This window comes from Styela clava, chromosome 13 (assembly GCF_964204865.1).
Source record: "Styela clava chromosome 13, kaStyClav1.hap1.2, whole genome shotgun sequence".
In the NCBI taxonomy this organism is placed as follows: Eukaryota; Metazoa; Chordata; class Ascidiacea; order Stolidobranchia; family Styelidae; genus Styela; species Styela clava.
The window spans coordinates 846,552-858,231 of record NC_135262.1 but is presented as its reverse complement, the minus strand read 5'-3'; the positions used below and the strand labels follow the sequence as shown (position 1 = coordinate 858,231).

General features: G+C 36.7%; 1 protein-coding gene and 1 long non-coding RNA gene across 2 annotated transcripts; one reads left to right on the top strand and one right to left on the bottom strand.

Moving 5' to 3' along the window:
- The first annotated feature begins 2,055 nt into the window (after positions 1 to 2,055).
- LOC120332253 (uncharacterized) lies at positions 2,056 to 8,076 on the top strand. The gene is made up of 6 exons (XM_078119376.1): positions 2,056 to 2,086; positions 4,679 to 4,737; positions 5,005 to 5,020; positions 5,950 to 6,000; positions 6,371 to 6,594; positions 6,739 to 8,076. The coding sequence occupies exons 1-6, from the start codon at positions 2,056 to 2,058 to the stop codon at positions 6,925 to 6,927; spliced, it is 570 nt and encodes a 189-aa protein (XP_077975502.1). The 3' UTR covers positions 6,928 to 8,076.
- A 2,503-nt stretch (positions 8,077 to 10,579) lies between these two features.
- LOC144431351 (uncharacterized) lies at positions 10,580 to 10,973 on the bottom strand. Its single transcript, XR_013479956.1, has 2 exons — positions 10,933 to 10,973; positions 10,580 to 10,777 (listed from the first exon to the last, which is right to left on the bottom strand). It is a non-coding gene; the product is annotated as an uncharacterized LOC144431351 (long non-coding RNA).
- Positions 10,974 to 11,680: the final 707 nt, after the last annotated feature.

Below are 11,680 nucleotides of genomic sequence, written 5' to 3'. Positions count from 1 at the left end.
TTTTAACGCTTGACAATAGCTATGGGAGAATATATATCAGCGAGAAATTCAAAATCTGCTATGAATTGCGAATCGTCAAATTCCGAAATCGGTTTATTTTTTAAAGTCATGATTTTCTGGATTGAATCTTTTAAATCGGCAAATATTTTTGGTACCTTTTCACGACTCAACCATCGCAATAGTAAATCACGTCGCCATGATCTGCTTTCCATTCGAATGTTAAAAAGTTTTGAAACTAACGGCGGTTCAATGCCTTTGCCCTAATAAATTTTACCACATTATTAATCACCTTCATGAAGGCATCAAATCTCAACGTTTTTGGGCATACATTTTCTTGGTGTGTAATTCAGTGATAATCCATGAATGTGTTTTTTATTAATTTCGTCCTGAATTTTGAACGGGTAACCAAATCAGTGTATTTCCCAGTCATTGACGGTGCTCCGTCTGTAGTCACGCCCGCAAATTTTTCTAAACGCAAATCATATAACTCCATCTCGTTCTTTAGTGCTTTGAACATATCTTCACCTCTTGCGCGATCTTTTAACAGTTTAAGTTCCTCGAATACATGAAAATTGCTATCAATCCCCTGAGCAAAAATAAGTAGCTAAGCAGTGTCAATGAGTAAAAGACGGAAACGCGCAATTTTTCCTTCAAAACTCTTTCGGTGTTGCGAGAAAGGTCTTCTACCCTCCTGTGGATTGTGTTTCCTGAAAGACTGTTTTTTTTTTAAATTCCCTTACCGTTTTAGGCAAGACTTATTTCGCTGCATGTATAATGGAGCTTTTTATGGAATCTCTATCGCTGAATGAATTCATATTTTCAGCAATGTCCCGAGAATAAAGGTAACTTGCTTTGAAGGAGTCATGTAGGCTACGTCTTCAAGTCTTGTGATTGCGGTTTGTTGCCTAAGTACTGACTTGGTAAAATGTTTAATTTTATCTTCACGTTCCTGACCTGTGATGTTGTAATGCTTGGCTTCATGTCGGCTCTTATAATGACGTTTGAGGTTATATTCCTACACGACAGATATTGTTTCTTGACAGACCAGGCACAATGGCTTCCTAGTACTCTCAATAAACAAAAACTGCATTCTCCATTGATCATTAAAAACTCGGTTTTTATCGCCGTATTTACGTTATCGGTTTTCATGTATGCTCATTTTTGCTCAATCAATTATTACTCAAACCATACTGTACTAAAAAAACTCGTCCCACCTAGCTAACTGCAAGCGAAGTCCGATTACTCAAACATAGACAGATAAACTATTATGACGTTGGAAATACTTTGATTTTTATAGGATGCGTCGCACGAGGTGCATCACTATAATTGCGTACAGCATTGCCAGCTTGTATGGATGCCTAAGTCTAAAAAATTGACATATTTTCGAGGCGTTTGTCACATAAATGTTTTTGAGTGGTAGGTTCATAACAAATACAACCGGTTTTATTGGCAAGTAGGATCAAAGCTATAAGAAATACAAATATATTCATAAAAAGTCTGCTTACGAACTTATTACATCGCGGGTCACTCAAAACGGTCGCGGGTTGGATAGCCTTGAGCTACAGATTTTCACCGTTAAGTCGGATGTTGAACAATGGACGCCTAACTACAGCCTTAATTTACATCTCTAATCCGAGATGCCAACAGGCTTATGACAACGCCAGAAATTCATCTACGATAAAAGACGTCCATTAGACATATATACCGTTAAAACCAAAAAAAAAATGAATTTTCCGGACGATTTCCTTCCAATACTGCATATTGATTTGTTGAAATTCTTACAAAGTAACGCACTGTATGACGTGGGGGAAACGTAACAAAAGTTTGATGTTGTTACTGCTTTTCTTTCTATGATACGTCATGTAGGCGTTCTGTGTTGTAAACACAGAGATGTTTCATTATGACATAACTTCAAATGTATTCTATAGTTTAGAATTGGGCTGATTGCGCTATAAAGACTATCTGGCTAGATTCTCTAGTCAGCTAAAATTTGACGATGATTCTGGCATGCAAGTTTATATAAATTCCAACTCTTTGGGTTTGGGGCGGGCATAAATGAAGAAGGGCGGCGACACAGCCAAGAGCGGTAAGTTAATTCATCGAGACCCATAAATATTGTGTACCTGTTCCAGTAATCAAACATCAAGGTCCAATGGAGCCTGAGGACATAGAGCAGCAAAAATATAGGTTTGAGAAAACAAAATTTTGTGAAAAAGTATTTTTGCGAGAATGTAATATTAAATGCCTTTTGGGGGGATCTTGAACAAATATCTCGCCCCTAATGGAAAACATGTGAGATCTGAGAAAAAATAACATATTAGTAATAATTCAGTTAAGGTTCGGATTAGGAATGATTTAAAAATGTGAATTTCCAGCTATTTGCATTTCTTGTCTTCACCCTAACTGGATAATTACTAATCTTTTATTTTGAACGTGGTGGGGTGTTACTGGTGGAGGCTTCGTACAAATGAGCATTTGCTTGGAACAAAGCAATACGAGAATATTTTAAAGTGAACTCAACTTATTAATGAGTGAGTGGTGAGAAATCAATTACGTGCAATAAGATATTGATAAAACTGAGACTAAAGCAATTCATATTAATGTTCACGTGGGAATCGCAAAAAAAAAAACATTTTTACATTTTCACCCCCGCCAAAAAACACCCCCACTTTGGTCCAAAAAAGATAATTAGTAATTATCCCGTTAGGGTGAAGGCTAGGAATGCAGGTTGAGTTCGAAATTTACATTTTCAAATCATTCTGAATCCGGAATTTTCAGTGGTTGATGATTGTATTTTTTGCTATTACTTTTAATTATTTCAAAATTTTCTGTGGGCTTTGATGAATTCGTTTTGCGTGTGATGACGTCTTCAAAAATTGTTCAGATTACCCAGATTGTCCACTGTGAGAGATCGCATACCCATTTGTCTTTTGTGTTCATATATTTTAGTATCGTTCTCGTATTAAGTACGCAATGTATTACGTGGGGAAACCTAATTAAAGGTCGATGTTGGTTGCGCTTTACTTTTAACTAAACGTCATGTGGGCGTTCTGTTGTGAACACAGAGATATTTAATTATTACACAACTTTAAATGTCTTGTGTCGTTTAGAACGCTTTAAAGGCTCTCTAGCTAGTTTCTCTAGTTAGCCAAAATAAATCCGTAGTCAGTAAATTAATTTGATCATTAGGTTTGCGACTTTCGCTCGATTGTAGGTTGGCGATGATGTAGGTTTGCGCAAATGTAGTTTTGTGAAAATGGACTTTGCGGGAATGTAGCTTTGGGAGAATTAACTTGCGAAGGAATGAACTTTTATGACAGTGTAGTTTTGCGAGAATGTAATATTGAAATTACTTTTGTTAGCTATTGTACAAAGCCTTCCCCACTAATGCAAAATTGTGAAAGTACACCCTCACCACGTTTCAAAATAACAATTTTGTAATTATCCTGTTTGGGTAAGAAATTAGTATTCTATATTCATTTATCATATTTTTTAATCAACTTGGCGATTCAATATTCATCCAGGCTTCAGTTACCCAATTGGCGTTTTTAGTTCAATACTGCGTGAAATACTTTAATATGGATATTTTGAAATTAATATTGAGTAACGCAATGTATTGCTTTGAATATATTGTACGTGCAGGAAACTTAACTAAAGGTCGACATTGTTTGCGCTTTACTTTTGATGATATGTCATGTGGTCGTTCTGTGTTGTGAACACACTATAGGATATCTCATATGACAGAACATCAAATGTCTTGTGTTGTTTAGAATGAGCGGATCGCGCTCTGAAGACTCTGTAACTAAATTCCCTAGTTAGCAAAAATGATTCTGTAGTTAGTTGAAATTTGATAGGGATTCTAATCATGGGCGTATAGAGAGTGATCGTCAAACTGAATATTACGACATGCAAGATTATTTAAATTTTAAATTATGTGGGGTTTTGGCGAGCAATATTATAGGTGGAGCAAATAACAGTTGGAGTTGTGAAGCTGAGTATTTTGCAGTTTTCGAGGCAATGTAGGTTTACGAGAATGAAGTCTAGCGTATACTTGAGCTTATATGATATATTAACGGAGCGGTTATGAACCTGTAATAACTTTGAATACTTTTACAGATATTTACCGTCTAGCTAAGAGTTTAGTCGCGTCATCAAACCTTTCTAAAAGCAAATATGGACTTCTTCCAAATCATTTTATTCATCTCTTTCATTTGTGGCTTGCTTGCGAAGATAAAAGTACCCGGTAAGATTTGGATACAATTATTTGATAAAAATTGTTTGCAAGCTTTCCTTTCAGCTCTCCCAAAGTATGTGAACCAAGGTCGCGGACACCGAAACGTATTATGTGTACTAGGTTAGGTTTAGGACATTATTTTCATAATTTTATCCCAATTTTCCCCATTTCAGTTCTATTATGAGTTCGGGGACTAGCCAAGTGACACCCGTAGTATTTGTACCTGAAATGATAGCGTAACCCTAACCTGGTACACATACTACGTTCAGGTGTTCACCATCTTGGTTCACATATTACAGTAATACCTTCCCTTTATACGCCCAATCGTTCATTCTGGTACCACAAATGCTATAACATAAGACATTTCTAAATTATTTCAAAACACATCACCACTTTGTATTTGAGAATTGCTCTCTTGTTTCAAATATCACCTTTTTTTGACAGCTGAAACCTGCGTTTCCAAGATCGTGAATGGGAAACTCGTCCAAGTTGGAGATTGCAAGGTAAAATAGAGTTCTTATTAATATTAACTTTTTCACATTTCGACTCTAAACAAGGCTCTGGACAAGGGGACACTTTCAAATATACGATTTTAGTGAGGACTTGATGCTTTTCGGTTCGGCATAGACCTAACAATTCATGATTCGGTCTCAATATTTTGCCCCCGATTTTATGATTGATCCAACTTCTGCATCTCACACAAGTAATATCAACAGCTTAGGTGTTATAATCACTTAACTAATCATCTGTATTTTGTATTTATTTCACAGAAAAACGATGAGTCTGGTGAGTTCACACTAATACATGATATACTTTAGGTTCAAAAATATTTTTTCTCGTGAGTAAACAATGACTTTTTCCTGTCGTGCATCTCAATCAACGTATTCACGGGTCACTGCTAAAGACTAGCATTTTTAAAATCATCGTGCTTTTTTTAATTGTAGACGCAAAGCCTCGATTATCATTAAATATTAGAGCGCGGATTCTGCCCACCTAGAAGGTCCGGATAGTCATTACCAAACCCTGCGGACGACCAAGGTTGCTCTCACAAAAAGACGCGCATTATCAGCACAAAATGTTTTGTTTGTGTTGTGTTGCAAACAGTGTGAAACAATCTTTCGCTTCACAGCTCCATATCTCCACCTAGCGAATAAAACCAACTGTACTACAAGATATTGGCGTTACAGTCATTGATGAATCAATTTATTAAAACCTAAGTTATATATTGGGCATGGGGTTTGAACCTGAGATGTTTAAAATGCGATGCCATATTAGCTGGATTCAAAGCCCTAACTACCAGGCCATCGGTCACAGCAATAAACAAGTCCGCTTCATATTTGATAAAAGATATTTTTGACGATGTTCTGTATTATAATGGGCAAAGTTGCTAAGTTATATAAAGTAACTAACAGTTGACGTGAAACTAACTACCTTTCCTTGCTCTATGCTCTCTGCGCAAGTGGATCCGTACGCGTATAACGCAAGGATGCTATAGCAAGAGTGAAAATGATTGTTTCTATGACTATTACATTAAAAATCAGTACCGGTACCCGTTGCACATTATATGCAGTAAAAACTCAGTCTAAACAATTTGGGTGGTGAGCATTACAACCTGGTGCGCCTTATGGCCCACAAAAATGACGGTACGTTAAATATGACGGAAACTGAAAACACCTTACCCTACGCACAACTAAAATATAGCAATTTTCTTACAGATATCGTCAGATTGATCAAGAAAAGTCGCGATGAAAAGAAAAAAGCTGAAAGTAATTTCGAAATTTGTTTGATAAATTGACTAAATAATCTGCCACATCCGTAGAAAGGTTAAGAGCAGATTTGCACAGCGCTTAGGTTTGAATCTAGATTTCAAGTATCGGACCCTTAGTCGTCGCTGGGTGATTAACGTCGCCACTAGTCGGTTACGACTCCTTTCACCACCGTACATCTGAACTGCTATCTGAAATAGATTTGTTTATTAGTTCTTCTTATCGGCTTCCTTCTCCCTGGAATTAATAGAATACAGTATTTCAAAATAAAATCTTATTGAACCAACAAAGCAAATTTTTTTCCCAGGCTTGTTGAAGTCATTTCTGAAGGCTTTTTCATTTTTGAACAAAAATGATTCAATGTTTTTAGTTAAATGCGACGTCAAATACGATTCGAAATGCTTCCGAATAGTTGTGTATGGCACATTGAACGTCACCTTCAACGATTCTGAATCTATTTGCAAATCAATGAACATCGGGGAACCCGCGAATATTTACAACCTCACTCATCTCCAGCTGTTGCTCACTCATCTGCGTCCACTGATACCTGCTGGTTGGACATGGATTGGCATCTGGACTGGGATGGTGTATAAGGTCAGTTTTATAAGTCACACATCTAAGCATCGCTTTATCCGTTCACGTCACCTGGTCGAAGGTTTCCTAATATTTCTTCTAGTGCTTTCTTGTTTACACCCTATTTCAACAACAGATTTTGAACTGTTTATTCAATTGTTACAGAACAATCAGCTTTTGCTGTCAAGTGGAGGAAGTATCACACTCGCAACAGAAGTGTGGTATCCTGATTTTCCGGATCCCGATGCATCGTACACAAATGTCGGTGTTGCTGTCTTTAAAGATCCAACATATCAGGGAATATTCAATGAAACACCAACTTTTTCAATCCACGGTGTCATCTGTGAAATATAAAACCAGCTCAAAACCTGAGTGAACTTAGTTGACGGACAGATTGAAATATAAAACGTATTCTGATATCAGTTTTATCATATTGTTTGTTCGCTTTTCTACAGTTGTTGATTCTATCGACTCTAATCGAGTAATTTTTGGCCCGCGTCTAATTACGCATAAATTTTGAACAATCCATAGCTGACCCAAACTTAAATTACTCCTCATTGCAATGTTTGTCTCCCAGGCATTAAAACATGATTTTATTTATGAGAGGAGACTGAATTACGTGCTTATGGAAGTTAAATTACTGATATTTTTTTGTGCATCTTTATTTATTGGTGATATGGTCTGTGATTGGAATTAGACAAAATGAAAGGTCCCACAAGTATGGTTGTCTTGATTACTAAAACTTGCTTCTACTTATCATTACTTATAATATTCTATTAGTAATATGTAACCCATTTCTTAAATTAGTCTATAGGGGTGTGAAACCTTTAATACAGGAGGGCCAGATAGAAATAACGCGGGCTGCGCCATTATTTAACATATGCCATCTTGTGGTTGCAGACACAAAAATATTGGTTATCAATTTTGTGAGATGCGTTGTTTGTACAAGCTAGCTGTTAATGCATGGTAAAATCATAGGGCATAGATAATAAATTGGACTCAGGTTAATTAAATTGAAAACTCGTTTTCCGTACCGCACATCATTTAAAATTGGCACCTCTCCACGGATTGCACAATTTCTCTTTGAGGGCCGCCTTTGGCCCGCGGGTCGCAGGTTGCACGGCCCTGGTCCATTTGAACCTTTTCACTCAATAAATTTTTGATTCTACTAAATTGCGTATTTTTTTAATGTCTTTTCGTCCAGGTGTTAAACCCGATTTTATTTGTGAGAGAAGACTAAATCACGTGTCTATGAAAGTTATACAATTTACATTTCTAGTCATTTAAAAATAATTTTAATATTGAGATTAATCTTGGCTTGAGTAAATTACCGATGTTTTCATTCCACAATGAAGTCGGCCTGTGACAAAATGAAAGCCTTGATAAGTAAAATTTTCTTCAATTTATTATACTTATATTATTCTTTCACTATTATGTATTCCATGCTTGATATTTGCAGGCTTGTTCATTAAAATATTTTGCTCAGTAAATAAATTCATAGCTGTCTCATCCCATGTGATTTCTGTCGGGACGTTTTCAGGGGAATGTCACAGAGTAGCCGCCATGGGCTTCAATTATCTTTCGTTACCACTTCACATTGTAACCACGTGAGAAGTTAGATCACCTTCAAAATTACCCAATGAAGCGACAAAAGCAACTTTGCTTCGAGTAATCTAGATAGAGTGGGGAAGTCAGTAGTTTATTTTTACACACGACGAAAATACACATTGACATACAGAATATGTCCAGTCTATCTCTAATATTCATCTTTCTTCATTGAGGTATTTGGCAAAACCATACAGTACTCACCGACAATAACATTAGTTTGATAAACACCCTTTTCTGTGCCAGAATTTGATAAAATCTATTTCTCACATGGCTAATAGGCGGACGGCATCGAGGAACGGTAGAGTTGTCCAGAACAAGTAAATCAAAAGTTTTTTTCTAATGCGAACCTCTCACTAAGATCGCGGTTGCGTACAAACAACACCCACAAGTATAGCGATACCTAAGCCCGGGTCACATGACCCGTGACGCGCTGCCACGTTTCGGCTTCTGTTTTGAATACGTTATTTGACGGGCTCTTTTTCTGCACTCGACCTAGAAGAATCGTAGAAACCGGACACTAAGGTTTTTGAAGATTTTAATCCTGGAACAGACTGATTTTATCAATTTTAAGACTTTTATATTAGCTTTTTACGGATCATTTTATTGCGTGCATTTTAGTCAATTGTTTTTATTTACGTTTTACGATTAGATTATTAATAGTGACGAACAATTAGCACATGCAATGAATCCGTCTGATCCTCTAGTAAATGCTGACGACACGCTAATTTCCAGATCTCTCAATAATAATGATCATGTTTGCTCTCAATCTGAATCTATCTATCAACCGCGTCCATCACTCCAAATTAATGAGTTTTGGTCTCATTCCCCTGACGCATGGTTCACATCAACCGAAGCAGGCTTCCGTATAGTAGGGATCGATGATGATATTTACAAATATAAATGTGTAGTTAGATGCTTGAATGACCGCCAATTAGACAATGTACGCTCACGCCTGCCAGGCAAGCATAATCCCAAGTGTTATTCACTCTTGCGGAGACTTCTGATCAATACTTTCTCCGTACCACTTAGAGATTGCATACGCGATATACTTAATGGTCGATTTTATAACCCTAAACCATCCGAGATTTTAATGAAGCTTCGCAGTGCAATTTTTCCAGATAATTTCCCAAACTGTAGCCAGGCCTTCCTAAAGGAAATGTTCTTCCAGCAATTACCATCATATATTGCGATTGCTCTTGCTTTCCCGTAGATGAATTGGCAAATAGAGTCGATAATGCCCATGCAGCCGTTAGCAGGTTGAATGGGCACAAGATCCGAGCTGTAGAGTTCGCGTTAGCTAGTTCCTAATAATCTCCTTATACCTAGCTTTTAAAATATTTCGGTGGATAAACCAATTATGGATGTTGTTATACGTGAGAACGAATTAATTAAAGATCAAGTAAGAATTAAATAACCCCTATGACGTACTGCCCTATGGCCCTTCCCCATGCATGCTTCTGAAAATTCTGCCCGATTTTACCACGTAGCAGTAACCAGATGAGATCAGGCAGCTATGAATTTTAGTATCAGAAAAAAAGATTTCAGTAGACAAGCCTACCAATTCAATGCATGGGTTACATAATAGTAAAAGAGTAATATAAGTAATAAAGTAAAAGCAAATAACTTATCGAGACAAACATAGTTTTGTGACCTTTCAGTTTGACACAAGCCGACTTCATCGTTGAATGTAAATATCAGTAATTTAATCAAGTCAAGATTCATCTCAACATAAAAATTATTCCAGTGTGACTAAAATGAAAATTGTCTAACCTTCATAGACACGTAATTCAGTCTTCTCTCATAAATAAAACCAGGTTTTAATGCCTGGGAGACAAACATTGCAAAATAGGCGATTTAGTGGAATTAATATAAGCTCAAGTGAGGAAATGATTCCAAAAGACCAGTTCAAGGCATGAGTTACACAATGGTAAAGGAATAATATAAGTGAACATACATAGAAACAAGTTTTACTTATCAGGACAACATACTTGAGTGACATTTCATTTTGTCTAATTCTAATCACAGGCTGATATCACAGACGAATAAAAATGCACAAATAAAAATTAGGTATTTAGCTTCTATAAGCACATAATTTAGTCTCCTATCATAAATAAAATCATGTTTTAATGCCGGGTTGACAGACATTGCAAAAATGTGTGATATATTAACACTTAAAAGTAATTTAAGTTTGGATCATCTATGGGTTGTTTATTATTCATGCATAATCAGACATGGGCCAAAAATAGCTCGGTTAGAATCGATAAATCAAAAAAAAAATTTGATAAAACTGATATCAGAACACGTTTATCTATGCACATTCATTTAAAGTCATTAAAGTGTTTTGTCTTTTTATATCAATCAATCCGTCAACTAAGTTCACTCAGGTTTTGAGCTCGTTTTATATTTCACATATAACACCGTTGATTGGCCAGTATGGTATTCTATTGAACATTCCCTGATCTTTTTTCTCTGAATATTTATCGACAAGAACTGCAACATTTGAGTACGATGAGTCCGGATACGGATAAGGACCAGGATACCACACTTCTGTTGCGAGTGTGATATTTCCTCCACTTGACAACAAAAGTTGATTGTGCTGTAACAATTAAACAAACTGTTATAAATCTGTTTCGGTAGTTGAAATGAGGTGTAAAACAAAAATTACCGGACGAAATATTTGTAAATTTTTGACCTGGTGACGTAAACGGGTAAACGCTGCTGAGATTTCAGCTTGTGAACTATCAAACTGACCTTAAACTCCATTCCAGTCCAGATGTGAATCACTGGCAAACCATCAGACGTAGATGAGTGAGCAACATCTGAAGATGCGCGAGGTCGTAAATATTTGCGGGTTGTCCGATGTTCATTGATTTGCAAATTGATTCTGCATCGTTGAAGGTGACGCTCTCTGTGCCATCAATGACATTAAACAACATGATGCGCAACTCCGGCATTTTTGTCCGAAGATCGTATTCGATAGCACGCTCCAATGCACATACTTGACGAGACGAAAACGAGCGGATGTGTGCTGCTTTCAAGGCGTAGCACGAATGGTGTTCGTGCCTGCTTTGACAGTTGTTGTCGATGTTAATGATATTTTTGAAAGTTGGGGTAAAAAGAAATCGGTAAAAGGTAAGGTGAATACTATTGTTGTATATCACACCCGGGCATCGCACTGTTAAGTACATGTGGGAAAGCCAGCCTTTGTCAAATACTACGAAGTTATTAATTCAGTACGGTACGTAGTTGCCCATTTGCCGAAATTACAAATTTACTTACCCCTTATGGTTTCAAATAGTTCATGCACCTCCAGTTAGATTTTTTTAATCAGTGAGGATATATACTCATTGTTGATTGCTGCTCATTGTAACATACTATTACGCATTCACTTTTATTTGCGTATTGAATCAAAGTGTTAACAAGTTCACCTAACATTTCACTCATACCGGTCTATATTGTATAGTCTGATTTCTCAAGTATTTGGAGCCACGAATGCTTG